The following is a 17,586-nucleotide window of genomic DNA, read 5'->3' as shown; positions in this document are numbered from 1 at the left end:
AAGTGCCCTAGTTCCCGTAGTTATTCTGTATCCTTCCGACTCATCCCTTCCTGCCCAATAGTATTAGTACATCTGGCCATACCCTGCCAGCCTATTAAATCTTCATTACCTGACTCATATTCTCTTCTAGCAGTGTCCTTCAAGAGAGCTGCCGATCTCCTGCTGTAGACTACTCCTCACAGTGGTGACTATGGTGGCAAACTGAACTTGGGAATCAGTATCCTACATGTATGGGTGGGCTCCAGTTGTGCGTCTTTCTGCTTCCTTTGAACTTCTTCTGAGTTGTGCCGAGTCATCTTTCCATCTAGCCCATTTGTCTTCTCCTCCAGAATTTCATTTCTCACATGTGACAGGCCACATAACTGTAACTTGCTAAAATTTACCTGTGATAGTCTCCTGGCAATAATTAACATTTGGTTTACGGAGACTAATCCAGCTCCTAGCCATTTGGAGTAGCAATCATCTCTCTTTTGTAAAATAGCTTTATAGAATTCAGAGGAAACACAGTTGAGATCCAGATGCTGAGTTTTTTCAACAGCATTTGTTTTATATTAACAATGGCCATAACTAAACTTCACAGTTGTGAACTTTTAAAATTAGATTGACTTATAATATCATTTTTGTACCTCTTTTCTTCAATAAATGGAATTAACAACCTTACATAAACTGGATTTTACGTTAAAGGATTTTTTAAATTAAAAAAATTGTTTTTTGCGGTACGCGGGCCTCTCACTGTTGTGGCCTCTCCCGTTGCGGAGCACAGGCTCCGGACGCGCAGGCTCAGCGGCCATGGCTCACGGGCCCAGCCGCTCCGCGGCATGTGGGATCCTCCCGGACCGGGGCACGAACCCGCGCCCCCTGCATCGGCAGGTGGACTCTCAACCACTGCGCCACCAGGGAAGCCCACGTTAAAGGATTTTATGTTAAAGTTGTATCTTTGACTAAAATTTGTGAAAATTACTTGAGCTGAGAAAACTGCTAAAACACGCCTCTATTTTTGCCAAGGGTTGGCCTTATTTTTTGTTCTATCTGCAAGCCTAAAGAACCCTCATGAGTTAATTATATTCATGACTTGTTTTATGTAATATGAACCATGAACTATTAAAATTCTTCTAATAATTGTCTCATATACATTTAAGATTGTTTTTTATTTTAGTTAATTGAGCGTTTTCTCTATATATAGAAAAACAGGTTGAAAACAATTATAATCATGTGAAGTTTGGTAATTTGGTTGGGTATATTGATGACATTACCCCTAAATATTAAAATGATAGTGAGTCCCATATGTTTATTTAAAAGGCCCTAATTTTCTTTCTTTCTTTCTTATGCATAACTTCCTTGGGAAACATTTTGATATCCTCCTCCCACAACAAAATTGCTTCCCCATTTTTGTTAATATAGCACTTCATATATATAGACTTTTTTTTTTCCCCACCAGATGGTATCATAGTTAATGGACTGAGAGTTTTGTGTTGGGCATTTCTGTATGTAGAGTGTTTAATGCAGGGTCTGGCACAATGTTTATGTTGTGTTGAAAATATGGGAAGGAGCATTTGAAATGAATAACTCATGTTTTGTCAAAGTGAGTTGTCAAATGTTAAGTTTTAAACAATGTAGAATATGCTAATTTCTTCTCTTTTATTCCATAATCTCAATAGGACTATACAGGCCCCAGCCCAAGTTCCTGTGGTCGTATCTCCTGGGAATCAGCATTTGCACACAGTAACACTTCAGACAGTGCCAATCACAACAGTTATAGCCAGCACAGATCCATCATCAGGTGCTGGATCTCAGAAATTTATCTTACAAGCCATTCCATCGTCACAGCCCATGACAGTACTGAAAGAAAATGTTGTGCTCCAGTCGCAGAAGCCGGGCTCTCCTCCTTCCATCGTCCTGAGTCCTGCCCATGTACAGCAGGTTCTTACTAGCAATGTTCAGTCCATTTGCAATGGAACCGTCAGCGTGGCTTCATCTCCGTCCTTCAGTGCTACCACACCTGTGGTGACCTTTTCTCCTCGCAATTCACAACTGGTTACTCACCCACCTGGCACTGTAATCACTTCAGTTATCAAAGCTCAAGAAACAAAAACTCATATACAGGAAGTAGAGAAAAAGGAGGTTGAAGATAATTTGAAAGAAGGCACTGGGGAAACTGAGCAGCAGTCACAGCCTTATGTGATGGTGGTATCCAATGGATTTACCTCTCAGGTAGCTATAAAAAACGAACTGCTGGAACCCAACTCTTTCTAAGTAATATACCAAAGGAATTACGGATGCTGTTTTTTTAATGGAACATTTTCAGTTGTATGCAAACTATTGATTGATTCTAAGGTAAATTCTCCAAATGTTCCTAATTTTATAGTTGTTAAAAATAATAACTTAGAGTTAATTTTGACTTTGTTAGATGAGGGGAGGAAAACCCAAGTGTTTCTTTTTGTTCTTCAAATGTTTAAGAATTCAATTGTGAAGGAACAGGCGTTTTATACTATGAAGACATTCTTTTGAGATTTTTTCCACTGGCTATATCATAAGCATTTTTAAAGTTTCTTTTTAAATTTTACATCGTATTAGCTTTTCTGATTCTTCTGTAAATACAGTACTTAAATATGACATCAGGAAATTTATATAGGAGCTATTTTCATTCCACTGTATAGGTTAAGTCTTGACTCTTTCAAATGCAAGACACCTATTTTATGCCTTGTTAAAATTATGATTTCACTTAGATCGACTTTAGTTTGTTGCACTGTATATTGAACTATGACTACGTAAAATATAATATTAAAAATCGAAATGTGCCCATGATATGGCTGAACCTGTTTCAGAAGCAGGATAATATAAAAGTATCAGCCTAAGAGTGGCTCTCCTACTAACTAGTTGTATAACCTTGGGCAAGCCACTTGATCTTTCTGGGCATCATAAGAGGAGGGCTGTATTGGATTAGATTAGATGATCTCCAATTTCCTATCTAGTTCTAAATTTTATGATTCTAAGCCCTATGTTTTAAGCTTATCTCCTACTGTAAATATAGCTAAAATATTGCAGAAAAATTAATGACCCTACAAAATTCATTTTTCTCTTACCTGTTAAGATTTGCTCTGAACCTGAATTCCTTCTAAATACTTCGTTCATTAACTCTTTAGGCCACTGTGCTCTGTGGTCCACTAGTAAAAAACTTATGTTGCTGAGTGCTAAATGATATACTGCTATTCTGAAAGAGTCAGGGCTCTTTAAGGCCCCAGAAAGCAACCAAGCCTTGGGCTAATCTGGCTGAGTAGTCAGTTGCTATAAAAGCATAATTGCTTTATATTTTGGATCATTTTTTTTATTGAGAGTCGGGGGAGGAGGAATTGCATACAAAGATATACATTATATATCCCAGTTTCTGAAATGAAATAGTTTTTAGATTACTTTTTCAACTGTAAATAATGTACATTTAATTTCACAAGAAAAATTGTTTTCTGCAAATTTTCTAGTATAGCAAAAAGAAATTTTTGTAGATGAAAGAATCATGTTTAGAGGTCTAATGTTATATGTTTTCATGTTACAGAGTGAATTTGTATTTAAACAAAAATTTAAATTTTGGAATCCTCTAAACATTTTTGTATCTTTAATTGGTTTATTATTAAATAAATCATGTAAAAATTCTGAGTTTTTGTTTTCAAGAAAATGTTCCTTAAGAACAAGTATACAGACAATGTTGCTAGTATTACAGTGTTATTAAACGTTTATATAACAGCCTCCATTAGTCAAATTAGAATTGCAGAATGTCATCCTCTCATTTTTCCTTTCTACCATGCCAAATGGCAGTTTCCGGACACGACACAATGGATTACAAAGCTCCAAAAATTAGAAAATAAAATGTTCCCAGCAATAATATTAAACACACTCTAAAAAACAAGTTTTCTAATTAGATCAGTTAATTGTTAGACTTGGAAAACACAGAAACAGAACAATGTAACAAAATTAAAATCTCAATCCAATACGCCTATACCCAGTAGTAACTTCCACTTATTCATTTCCTCATGTCAGTTAATATTCTTCCCAAACATGATTTTTTTTTTCGGTACGCGGGCCTCTCACTGCTGTGGCCTCTCCCGTTGCGGAGCACAGGCTCCAGACGTGCAGGCTCAGTGGCCATGGCTCACGGGCCCAGCTGCTCCGCGGCATGTGGGATCTTCCCAGACCGGGGCACGAACCCACGTCCCCTGCATCGGCAGGCGGACTCTCAACCACTGCGCCACCAGGGAAGCCCCCCAAATATGACTTTTAAAGGAGCATTCTTATCTCTGAAGATGGAGGGAAACAGAGAAGAATCTGAAGGAACAGACCTTGCTAGTTTTCTCCAGTTTACTACCCTTAGCTCATACCTTTCTGTTCCATTGTTTTTCTATGACTTTCCGTTCTTCATCAAACCTAGTATAAAAATGTTCAGGCTTAACCATTTCTTTGAGTCTCCATTTCCTTATGGAGGCTCCCATGTCACAGAAAACTTAAATAAATTTGTATGCTTTTCTTCTTTAATGTCTTTGTCAGTTTGAGTTTTAGGCCCAGCCAGGGACCCTAAGAGGATCAAGGAAAAGTTTTCCTCCCTTAGAACTCTAGCCATGCATCCCCTAATATAATCTCCCAATACTGAACTCCTGAACAGGGACATAACTGTTACTCAGTACGTGGCCTTTCTACATCAAATCATTGATTCAACATGTATTAAGGAAGTACCTGCAATGTTACTGTCACTGTCCTTAACTTATAAACCTGCTGCTTTCCTCATTTTCCATTCATTCTTCTTCTTAAAAATATCACTGAAGTATAGTTGATTTACAGTGTTAATTTCTTCTATACCGCAAAGTGACTCAGTTATACATTTATATATTCCTTATTTTTTTGGCCACTCGGCATGTGGGATCATGGTTCCCTCACCAGGAGCCAGACCCACGCCCCCTGCAGTGGAAGTGTGGAGTCTTAACCACTGGACCACCAAGGAAGTCCCTATATCTTTTTCATATTTTTTTCCACTGTGGTGTGTCACAGAGTATTGAAAATAGTTCCCTGTGCTATACAGTATGACCTTGTTGTTTAAACATGCTATATGTAATAGTTTGCCTCTGCTAATCCCAAACTCCCATTCCTTCCCTCCCCTAGACACCCCCCAGCTCCTTGGCAACCACAAGTCTGTTCTCTGTATCTGTGAGTCTGTTTTTATTTCATAGATGTGTTGATTTGTACCATATTTTAGATGCCACATATAAGTGATATCATATGGTATTTCTCTTTCTGATTTACTTCACTTAGTATGATAATCTATAGGTCCATCCATGTTGCTGCAAATGACATTATCTCATTCTTTTTGATGGCTGAGTAATATTCCATTGTATATATGTACCACATCTTCTTTATCCATTCATCTGTCAGTGGTTGTTTAACCCACTGTAGTAGTACATTTGCCCTATTACCCTGAAATTACTGTTGCAAAAGTCACTAAAAAGGAATCAATTTCCATATTGCCAGATTCCCCCCCTTCTTCTCTTTCTTGACCTCTCCAGTATTTGATAACCTTTTATAACTCACTGTTCCTTTAAACTCTCTATTGCCTTTACTTTTGTGCCCAACTCTCTCCTGTCCTCTTCCTGCCTTTATAATAATTTCTTAATGTTCCTCTTGGGTTGCTCCAGAGACTTTTTCAAAGGTTGGAGTTCCCCCAAGTTTTATCTAAAGATCACTGTTCTCCTTCTCTGTTGTTTTCACCTTGTCCCCCTTCAATGTGTTCTTCCCCAGTGCAACAGGGGTACATTTAATTGTACCAAGCCATTCAGTGGTTTCTTACTATCCTCAGCTGGATTTGAGGCCCTGCATGGTTTTACCTCTCCTTGATCCCACCAGCCTTATCTTCAAATTTTACTCTCCAAATCATACTGTCAGATAGGATTTGGATGCTTTCAATTGCAAGGAACCAAAAAACCCTATTCAAAATTATTCAATAGTACAAAATTAGAAGTCTAAAGTTCGGAGGCTTCCAGGTTTGTTAATTCAGGAGCACAGTAGTGATACCGAGCAACCAGATTTCTTCCATCTTTCTGCTTTTCTCAGTATTTTGGTTTAGTTTCCAGGATGGCTTCTGCTGCAGTGGCAAGATAGCTGCAGTAGTTCTTCTATGTTTCTGTTTATCAGTAAGGAGACCTTTCTCAGAGCACCCTGAGCAGCCATCTCTTCAGAGCTCACTGGCTAGACTGGTCATATATACCCCTTCCTAAACCAAGTGCTGGCCAAGGAAGCAGGATTACCATAGATGACTTAGTCGTGTGTTGGGGAGACGGACAAACAAAATTGGACTCCATAGCAAGGAATAAGGGAGGAATGATATAGTCTACTATCATCTATACACAGCCTTCTTCCCATACATATACTTCCAAAAATGTTCCACCTACAGGAAGCATGATTTCTCTCCTAAAGAGAGATCAGCTGAAGTGTCATCCAGCTACTTGATCCAGTTTCATGACTAGGGTCTTCAAGGTGATTCGCAGTCCTCTGTTTCAGATCACCTGTGGCCTCTGCTTTCTTGTCCTCCACTGCCACACCAGCATGAGCACTGGGAATAAACCTCTTTCCAAGGCTTCTCAGCTTTAGAATACATTTCTTGATGGTGTGAGTTTGATGTCCTGTCTCAGGGTCACCATTTTCCCAGACTGGAATAGTTGTCTTCAGTGCCTTGCATCCTTTCTTTTCCATCTGGCAGGTGATACATACTAGAGTCTGTTTTGTAGCATTCCACTTCCAAATACCAAACTGTCAGTTTGGGTTCTTGGTCCTTAGCAACAGAGCTGGATTCTGGTTTTCAGCATAAAAGAAATTTTATTAGAAGAATATCATGCAGTTTACAGAATAGACAAAAAGACTAGAGAATCGGGGTCAGTCTGAGTCACACAAACAAATCACAAAACCATATTGCACAACTGGTCCACTTGTAGCCACTGTTGCCAAGCACCTAAACACCGAGCTTTGTACCACTGTCTCTACTGCTTCAGAAATTTGAGAGAATAGAATTTGCATCTAGAGAGAATAACCAAGGTCCTTCCTTGACTCCTTACATTAACTAGCTACCAATTTATGTGACTGGCTGCCCAAAAGAATGACCGATGTCCTCTATCAGGGCAAATCTAGATTTTTATGGGGTACACAGTTTGGTGGTTGGATGGGTAAGAGGAACTTCTCAGGAAAAACAGAAAAGTAGAACACCAACTTAGAGGGTTTGAAGGGGCTTATGCAAATGAACAGCCCTAAACGCTGTACTTGCCAACTCTTTGAGCTCCCTTTACTTTCCAGACCTCTGCACTTGCTGTCACTCTGCTTGGCACAGTTGCTCTCATTCTGTTTGGCTAAATTCTATCTGTTCTTCAGGCCTCAGCTTAGACATTACTTCCTCTGAGAGCTTTCTCTGAGTTCTTAAAACTTCCCCACTACTGTCATAGAGCCTTTTAGTTTCTCATTTGGGCACAGATGACACTATAATAATTGACTGCTGGTATGTGTGATTCCAACACTACATTATAAAGAGCGAAGACTGTAGTCATTTTAGTACCCTCAGTCCCTACTGTAATATCTCCACATAGTAGGTACAGTACTCCATAGTTATTAAATATACGACTAAGCTACATACACGTTCTCCTTACCTGTTTTTATGTTCGTGTTCTCATGTTGCTAACCACCATATGTGTGCCAATGACTATCAGTTCTTACCTACAGCTCCGAGCTTGTTTTACAAATAGCTTTATAGAGCTATAATTGACATACAATAAATGGCACATATTTAAATAGAGTATAAACTCATGAAATCATCGCCATAATCAAGTAGTGAACCTACTCATGTTGGTGAACATTAGCCTAAAAGTTTCCTTGTGCCCCTTTGTAACCACTCCCTGCCTGCTGATCTGCTTTCTGTCTACATAGATTATATTAGTTTGCATTTTCTAGTATTTTATATAAATGGAGTCATATAACATGCGCTATTTTTTGGGGGGGGTCTGGCTCCTTGCATGTAGCGTTAACTTTTTTGAGATTCATCCATGTTGTAGTCTGTATCAGCATATTTTTCCTTTTATTACTGAAAAAATTCCCTTGTTTTCTTATAGTATTCTATTACATGGATATACTACAGTTTATCCATTCACCTGTTAATGGACATTTGGGTTGTTTCTAGTCTTCAGCTATTATCATTAAAGCTGTTAGGAACATTCCTGTACAAATCTTTATATTGGACATGTATTTTCATATCTGTTGAACAAATACCTAGGAGTGGTCTGGCTAGGTCATACGATGGTTGTACCATCTTACATTCCCACCAGCAGTGTATGAGGCTTTCAGTTGCTCTACATCCTCTTCAACATGGTCTTTTATATTCAATATTTTTGCCATTTTAATGGCTGTGTAGTAGTATCGCATTGTGGTTTTAATTTCCCTAACAACTAATGATTTTGAGCAATTTTCATGAGCTTACTTGACATCCATGTATCTTCTTTGATGAAGTGATTGTTCAGGTTTTTTTGCCCATTTAAAAATTCCCTTGTTTTCTTATCACTGAGTTTTGAGAACTCTATATATTCTGAATACTAGCTCTTCATCAGATATATGATTCACAAATAACTTCAAAGTGCAGAAACTTCTAAATTTTCATAAAGTTTAATTTATCAACTTCTTTTATGGATCATGCTTTTGGTGTCATATCTAAGAAATCTTCGTCTAACCCAAGGACACAACGATATTTTTTTCTAGAAGTTTTATAGTTTTAACATTTAGGTCCATGATCCATTTTGAGTTAGATTTTGTAGATGGTGCAAGGTATATATTGAAGTTCACTTTTTTGCTTTTGTATATCCAATTTGTTGAAAAGACTATCCTTTTCAATTGAAAAGTCTGAAAAGACTATCTTTTTCAGCTGTCCCTTCTGCCCTGAATTTGGACCTTTGCTTAAAATCAGTTGTTCATACACATATGAATCTCTGGACTCTTTTCTGTGCTATTGATTTGTCTATCTTTGTACCAATACACAAGATTGATGTGTTGAAATCAGGTAGTGTTAGTTCTCCAACTCTGTTATTTTTCAAAGTTGATTTGGCTATTCTGAGTCTTTTGCATTTCTATTTAAATTTCAGAATCAGTTTGTCAACTTATAAAATGGAAAAAGTCTTTGGGATTTTGATTGGGATTGGGTTGAATCAATAGATCAGTTTGGGAAGAACTGACATCTTAAGTCTGAATCATGAGCATAGAATATCTCTCCATTTGTTTAAGTGTCTTTATTTAATTTCTCTCAGCAATATTTTGTAATTCTCAATGTATATGTTTTGCACATCTTTCGTCAGATTTAATTTTCAGTATTTAATATTTAATGCTATTGTAAATATTTTAAAAATTTCAGATTCTGATTTTTCATTGCTGACTTTGTTTTAATCTTTCCCCCACTGAAGCATAAAGTGCATAAATCTTAAGTGTATAAATTGAAAAAATTTGACATGTGACTACATTACTGTAATTGTCACCCTAGTCAAGATATATAGCATTTCCCACATCAGGAAGTCTTCCTCATGGCCCTTCCCAGCCAGGAGATCACTCTCTGATGTCCCTCACAGTGTTTTTTATTTTCATATAAATGGAATCAACCAGGATGTACTTTGTCTGGCTTCTTTAGCTCAACATTATGTATGTGAGGTTCATCCATATTGTTGTGTGTACTGGTAGTTCATTCTTAGTCTTTGATCTCTAGTATTTTTCTTCTGTGAAAGGACATTTAGGTTATTTCCAGTTTTTGCTACTGTGACTAATGCTGCAATCGATATTCTTGTACACAAACGTAAGTATTCTTTTCTCTTGGGCATATGCCTAATGGTAGAATTACTGGGCAATAGGGTTCATGTATGACTAGCTTTAGTAGATAGTGTCAAAGTTTTCTAAAGTAGCTATACCAATTTATACTCTCCCTAGCAATACGTGAAAGTTACAGGTGTTCCATATCCTTGTCAATGCTTGGCACTGGAATTCCTTTTAATTTTAGCCATTTTGGTGGGAGTGTTTAGTACCAAATTATGATTTTACTGTCTCTGATATAGCTATTGATGTAGAACTTCTTTTCGTATGCATATTGGCCATTTAGAGAACATCTGAAAATCAACCAAAGTAATTAACATTAACTTATTAAAGAAAAAATACACATGGACATTTCAATAAATGCAGAAAAAGCATTTCATATTGAATGCCTTCTCCCTAATGTTACAATCAAGATAGGAAGTCCATCATCACTACTTTTACTCAACACTATAGTAGACATCCTAGCCAGTGACAACCAGTAAGAAAAATAAAAGGTATAATGATTGCACAGGAAGATGTCAAACCATCACAGATCACAAGACACTGTGATGACTGAAATTCTAAAAGAGTCTACAAAGTATTAGAAATAGTAAGGGAACTTAGCAAGATGGTTGAATATAAGGTCAATATGTAAAAACCAGCAGCGTTTCTATACACTAGCAACAAATATTAAAAATTCAGAGTGCCATTTAAAAAGCATAAAAACCCTCAAATACCCAAGAATAAATTTAATGAAAGATATGTAAGACTTCTACACTGTAACCTACAAAACACTGCTGAGAAAAATTAAAGACCACTTAAATAAATGGAGGGGTGTATTATATTCATAGATTGGAGGAATCAACATAAAGATGTCAGAAAAAAAAGAAATGGAGGCAACCTAAATGTCCATTGACGGATGAATGGATAAAGATGTGGTATACAGATATACAATGGAATACTACTCAGCCATAAAAAAGAATGAAATAATGCCATTTGCAGCAACATAATGGGTACAGAGATTATCATACTGAGGTAAGTCAGACAAAAGCAAATATCATGATATCACTTAATATATGGAATTTAAAATATGATACAAATGAACTTATTTACAAAACAGAAACTGACTCACAGACAAAACAAACTTATGGTTACCAAAGGGAGAAGATGCGGGGAGAGAAAAACTAGGAGTTGGGGTTAGCAGATACAAGCTACTGTATATAAAACAGATAAACTACTGCATAGGATAGGGAACTATATTCAATATCTTGTAATAAACTACAATGGAAATGAAAAAGAATATCCATCTATCTATCTGCATCTGAATCAGTCTGTGTACACCAAAAAGTATCACAACGTTGTAAATTAACTATACTTCAATTAAAAAAAAATTAGGATCAGTTTTCCCCAAATAGATTGATCTATAGATTCAATGCAAGCCCAGTTAAAATCCTAGCTGGATTTTTTGTCTTGGGGGGTTCTTTTTTTTTTTTTTTTTTTGAAATTAACAGGTTCTTTCTAAAATTTATAAAATAAATGGAAATAAGTTTATAAAATGTATAAAATGTAAATACAAAGGCCTTTGACTAGACAAAGCAATCTTTAAGAAAAAGTTATAGGGCTTCAAGACTTATAAAGCTACATTAAGATAGTGTGGGACAAGGTTAGACAGACCAACGTAATGAGAACCTGGAAACAGACGCTCATATATGTGGTCATCTACTTTACAACAAAGGTGCCATAATTCTTTAGTGGGGGAAATGGCAAATGACAGCTTTTTCAGCAAGTAGGGCTAGGTCAATCGGCTATCCATAACGGGGGAAAAGGAAACTTGATCCCAACCTCCTACCTTTCATAAAAATGAATAAACCTGTCTGTGAAAGGTAAAATAGTCAAGCAACTAGAATAAAACAGAGGTGACTATGCTCATGGCTTTGGAGCAGACAAGGCCTTACATATGATACAAAAAGCATTGATCACAAAAGGAGAGATCAGCAAACCCAGACAGTTTTACCTCAATTATTTCTGTAATTCTTACGATCCCCTACAATCACTGCCCTATTTAAGAGTCACTTGGCCTGTAATACAGCAGTTGTCTCCCAACAACTGTTCTTTTCCCTTTAGTCATTCTTCCATAGTACAGACAGAATAACAAACATAAAAATGTAAATTTAACTGTTACTGCCTTTTTTGAGTAAAAATCCTATAACGGGTTAACATCTTTAGGAGAATTACATCCAAACTTCTCAGCAGATTACAACTAGCCCTTTATGATCTGGCATTTACCTGCCTCTCCACCCAGTCAGTCTGCTTCTAGCTTGAATTTTGGCTCTACCAATTTCAGAGTTCACATTATCACTTTCTAACATTCGGCCTATTCTGCCTGAGTTGCCTTTTCCATTTCCTTCACTAATTCGAATTCATATTTCCAGACTGAGGTTCCGGTACAAGAGATTTGAGGATTCCATCCGTATACCTTATATTCGGCTGTGTCCCTTGTTGCTATCACATCACTGACTATTGCCCTTCTTTGGTTTTAGCACTTTGAACAAAACTGGCTTAAGTTTCTGGAAGGCGTTAACATCACTGAATCCCAGGACTTAGTTTAGATTCTGGATGTGGCAGACACTCGAGTTCAGTTACTTGTTTACCTCACTGAGAGCCGCTCACTCCCACTCCTTCCTGCTCCGCCCCCCCCGCCCCCATTCCCGTCCCGTGGAACTTGCTGGAAGTTTCTTCTATCTGAATTGCACGGGTCAAAGGGCGGTGACGCAGGGCCTGACCAAAGAGGTGGAAAGTAAAGCAGCACTGAGACAAATTCAGGCCACCTTTCTCCCTTCAGTGCCTTCGGATGGAACACGTTTTTCTTCTGTCTGGGAAGTCAAGTAGGAAGAAAGCCTGGGCTTGTGTCATTCTGGGGAAAGGAACAGTCCATCCGCACCGGAACCAAAAGGTTTCCTCCCGTCCAGCCTCTGCAAGGGCGGAGCGACTTCCGGCGCGTCCGAGTCCTTTAGGGTTCCCAGCGCCAAGATCCCGGCATCGACGCGCCATCCGGAACTCGCTCCCGGAAAACAACACGTAGCCGAGAACGTCACGGGTCACGAAAAGCCTGGCTGCCTCCGGGAGCCATGATGAGAGCTGCAGAAAAAAGGGAGCTCGATGTGCCTTGTGTTATTATTATTAACAGACATACAAACGACCCCAAACGCCACACGTTCCTGAGCGATAACAGCACGACACAAACGTTCTTTCGACCTACCACCCACTGAGGCTCTGTGGCTGTGTGGGTGCGCGCCGGGACTGGTTTACGCCTCGGCCTGCGTAACCATGGCTGCAGGGGGCGGGGCCTGACAGGCTGCTCGCCGGCCGGGGGTGGGGGCGGGGCGGGCCAGGAGAGTCGGTCCTCCGAGGTCCCAGCCCAACCCGCGCCTGCGCTTCACCTCCCCTCCCCTCGCGGCACGCTGCGTGGCTGCTCATTGGCTATGTAGGACGGAAGCTCGGTTGGTGTTTCTCCAGAAGTTTCCCCCTTCGGCGGCGGCAGAGCTGGTAACCTCGTTAGGAGCAGCTCCAGCAGCGGTAACAGTAACTATTAGAGATGGCGGCGGCTGCTGCGGCATCTGCAGCAGCCCAGAGGTGCGTGTTTTTCCTTCTCTTTGCTATTATTTGTACCCCCTTCGTCTTTCTTTAGTTAGAGAGCCCTGCTGAAGTCGTTGTTTTCCTGGCAGGTTTTTCCGGAGCTTCTCAGATGCTCTGATCGACGAGGACCCCCAGGCGGCGTTGGAGGTGAGAGAGCCGGTTCACTGTGCTCTGGGGAACGCAGCCGTGTCGGGTTCCGGCCTACCCCGCCTCTTCCCAGCACTGTCTTCCTGGGGTCGGGGCTGCTGCTTTTCCTGTGTCTCAGCCCCGATGTTGACAGACTCCGCCTCTCCCTTCTGTGTCCCGCAGCGGCCCGGTTACGCTTCCCATCCCTAGTCCGTTCCTGCATCCTTGGAGCTGCTTAATAAAACCTGCTCTCCATTTTGGGGGTAGAGGTAACATTCATGGTTGGTCTGAAAGGGTTTGTTTGTTTTTTAAATGGCATTTGTGACTGAGAGCAAAAAGTGAAATCCAAGGCTTGTTTATTCATTCGGTTTTTCGTTTGACAATCATCCTTGCCATTTCTGTGTACCAGGTTTGTGCTGAGTGCGTGTATGAACTCACACTGTTGGAACAGAAACCTTTTCCCGTGTGTGCCCGAAAATCTCCAGATGTCCAGTCACTGTTCATCCACTCATTTGTTTATTCCTCAAAACAATTTGTTGGGGGCAGCTGTGTGGAAGGCACTGTCTGCTCTGGATTAAAGTCTTATTTATGTATTTAACTGACTTGGAACGCACTTCGTGTTTGTGTTAAGTGAAAAACTATAAAGCTGTGAAGGAAAGCAAAAGAGCAAGAGTTAAATAATAATTTGAAGTAATAAAGAGAGCCCAAACTAAGAATACATGATGTAGTGGGTCACAAAATTTAGCCAGGGGTTTCTTGCTTTGAAGCATAAAAAAGAGGAAACTTTGTTTTGCTCTTATGGTTTAACATATGTAAGGTTAGGAATTTGAGGCAAGAGAACCTTTTTCCTAGCTATGACTTGAGAAGTTTGTTCCATGGTTAGTAGAGGAGGTGTCATTTAAGAAGAGGCATGAGCGAGTGAGCTTAGAAGCTCTGGGGAAAGATTATTTCAGGCAGGAAGAGGAGTCAGTGTCAGGATGCTGAGGTAGGAATGAAGTCAGCTGTGCAAGGAGCAGCAAGAAGGCCCATTTGGTTAGAGTGGGATGAAAGTGGAGTAAGAAATGAGGTGGGGAGGAAACCAGGGCGTGGGTCCTTTGGGGCCTTTTAGGTTGGATTATGCTTTTGGACCTGGGATACGAACACCTTCAAATAAAGTGGTTGATTACTCGGTAGTGCTGTGATGTTTCTTAGTGATGCTTTTGGGATCACTATTAGAGTAATGTTATCAGAGGCACTGAGAGTTTTCCTCCATAATTCCTTATGTCAGCTAGATAGCTGTTAATTTTCAGAATCTACCTTTGTTATGGTCCTCTTAGGCCCCATGCCTCCTTTGGAAATCTAGTTTATATAATAGTTGCTATTAAAGGATATTAATGTAATGAATTCTTTGTCACGTTACATCTCAGTTACTTTTAAAATTATTTATTGAAGTGGGATATCTAACACAAATCTTAAGTCTGTACTAATGAACTTGAAGTTTTACATGTATGTATACCACCCAGATGAAGATATAGAGTACTTCCATTCTCAAGGCTTTCTCATGTTTTTCCCCAGCCAATAATTCCTCTTACCCACCTGTTCTGTACTCTGTCACCATCAGTTAGTTTTTCTTGGACTTCATATAAAAAGTATCATACACTAGGTATTCAGTTGAGTGTAGATACTCTGTCTTGCTTTAAACATTATGGGAGATACATCCATAAGTTGTTTGCTTTTCACTGCTGTGTAGTATTACACTGTATTAATATAGCACAATTTATTCTAACAGTGAACAGTTGGGGTATTTCCAGTTGTTAGCTAGTTCGAATAAAACCACTGTGAATTTTCTTGTACATGTATTTTGGTGAACACATGCAGTCCTTTCTTTTGGGAGTGCATTTGTTTTTTTCTTTCTGGGAGTGAAATTGGATAGTGTAGGTGTGTGATTAGCTTTAGTACATTTGTCCGTGAAGTGTGGCTCTTGGACCAGTAGCATCAGCATCACTTAGGAACTCAGAGAAATGCAAATTCTTGGACCCCAGATTTTTTTTTTTTTTTTTTGGCTGTGCTGCAGGCATGTGGGATCTTAGTTCCCCAAACAGGGATCAGACCCGTGCCCCCTGCAGTGGAAGCACGGACTGCCAGGGAATTCTCCACCCCAGATTTTCTGAAAGTACTTATGACTCCGGTAGGCCAGTACTCCTTACCCTTCCATTTTACAGAAGAAAACAGACCCAAAGAAGTCCAAGTGATCTGTCATGGAGATGTATGCGGCCAGTTAGAGGCAGAATAGGGGCCTCAGGACACATGTTTCCTGATTCTTAGTCTAGTGCTGTAGAATAGCGGTTTTCAAAAGCATGCTCCCCAGACCTTCTGCAGAAGCATCACCTGGGAATTTGTTAGAAATGCAGATTCTCAGGACCTGCCACAGACCTGAATCAAAAACTGGGAGTGGGGAGAATGATCATGATAAGAACCAACTTGTGTTAAGAGGAAATGTTCTTTTTAAAACTTAAGATGACCTTCTCACAGAAATAAACAGGCAAATGTTAATTACTAAGTAATTGGTAATAATGAGTAGGGCCGGAACCTTGATGAGAAGTGAGAGTCTGTTTCCCTCTAGATTTTCCCAAGGGTTGGTTTAACAGTAGCTATTTTAAAATTAAGGTCGCTTGATATTACATCAGTTAAAATGTCACATTTTTATATAAGACCATCAATTAAGAATAAAGAGAAAGCATATCAAGCTGATTATATTTTTCATTCATTAAACAAACAACGTTAGTGGCAAATGCTGTACTGGGAGCCAGCGAGCTAAAGATGAAACTACTGTAGTGAGGGAGTTTGTAGTCTAGTGGAGAGAGACAGGCAAGTCAACAGATCATTAAAATATAAGTACTCCAGTGGAGTGGTGTATCAGGTACAGTAAAGAGCATAGCAGAGTAGAGGCTAACTGGGGAAGTAAAAAAAACTTTGCAGAGGAAGTCTCAATTCAGTAGAGGGAGAAAACATATATGTGGATTATGAGAATCTTTCGAGGCCCAGTGTGAGTAGTGCTTAAGAGCATGGGCTCTGGAATCAGACTGCTTGGGTCCATATCCTGGTTTCAAGGAAGTTCCTGCTATCACTTTTCTGGATCAGATTTCCTGTCTGTAAAATGGGATTAACTAGGACCACTTGAAAGGGTGATTATGAGGATAAGTAATGTAAGGTACAAGGGTGAGGCCCTTGAGGTAGACATCTTATAGATTCTTCTCTAGGTTCTAGCCACGCTGGCTTGCTTTCTGCTACTCAAATGTGTCGAGCTCAGTCCTGGTGCAGGGCCTTTGGACTTGGCAGTTCTTTTGCCTAGAACGTACTCTCTATTGACTATCTCTTGTTTTGCTTGGAAATGCTCATCACTCTAGATTTCTCTGAAATGTCACCTTCTCAAGGAAGCTGTTTTCTCTGACTACCTTATCTGAATTGGGCCCCAGTGTAAGCTTCAAGAGTGCAGGGGTTTGTGTATCTGTTTACCACTGTGTTCTCAGCGTAGTGCCTGGGATGTAGTAGGCACTCAGGTGTGTTAAATGACTCCTACCACAATTCTTGGAACAACCGTGAGGTGCATTTACAAGGACGCTGAGGCTAAAGAGATTAAACTTGCTCAAGGTTATCGAGTTTAGAAGTGACAAGTCTCAGGTTCAGGGCATCAGGGCCGTCCTCTGGAGGAGTGGGTAGGCTTGGGGTGTATGATGTAATTGCTCGGGAGCTGACTTTGAAGTAGTTGACCACAGATGGCTTTGCTGAGGGCATAACTTGTTAGCATGAAGCGTACCAGTTCCACATGGTTACGTGATTTTTCTCCAGGGGTGCTTTTGCTAGTTTACGAAGGGAGAAGGCTTGATACTCTTGTTTATCCGTGATTGGGGTTTAGCCGTGGCTAGAAGAAAATGGCAAGTGGAGTCAGGCTGAGATATCCAGAGCTGAAGGCCTTTAAATGTTAGGTCAGTCTGAGCAGTCTGC

The 17,586-nt window shown here is 39.7% G+C and overlaps 2 protein-coding genes across 5 annotated transcripts in view; both read left to right on the top strand.

Moving 5' to 3' along the window:
- The window catches only part of ELF1 (E74 like ETS transcription factor 1), a 79,147-nt gene extending 75,382 nt beyond the window's left edge, over window positions 1-3,765 (top strand). For both annotated transcript variants that reach the window (XM_007468602.1, XM_007468603.1), the window contains one exon: window positions 1,659-3,765. In XM_007468602.1, the coding sequence (XP_007468664.1) occupies window positions 1,659-2,253 (595 nt within the window). In that variant the 3' untranslated portion in view covers window positions 2,254-3,765. The remainder of the gene's footprint in view (window positions 1-1,658) is intronic.
- A 9,450-nt stretch (window positions 3,766-13,215) lies between these two features.
- SUGT1 (SGT1 assembly cochaperone of MIS12 kinetochore complex) overlaps window positions 13,216-17,586 on the top strand; it is a 43,414-nt gene continuing 39,043 nt past the window's right edge. For 2 of the 3 annotated variants that reach the window (XM_007468599.1, XM_007468601.1), the window contains exons 1-2: window positions 13,436-13,473; window positions 13,566-13,623. In XM_007468599.1, the coding sequence (XP_007468661.1) occupies window positions 13,436-13,473; window positions 13,566-13,623 (96 nt within the window). Of the gene's footprint in view, window positions 13,474-13,565; window positions 13,624-17,586 lie in introns of all 3 variants that reach the window. The other variant, XM_007468600.1, reaches the window with a different exon arrangement.

The sequence above is a fragment of the Lipotes vexillifer genome, unplaced genomic scaffold (genome assembly GCF_000442215.2).
Source record: "Lipotes vexillifer unplaced genomic scaffold, Lipotes_vexillifer_v1.1 scaffold479, whole genome shotgun sequence".
Lineage (NCBI taxonomy): Eukaryota > Metazoa > Chordata > Mammalia > Artiodactyla > Lipotidae > Lipotes > Lipotes vexillifer.
Note: the sequence above shows the minus strand (reverse complement) of the source record. Positions and strands in the feature narration are given on the sequence as shown.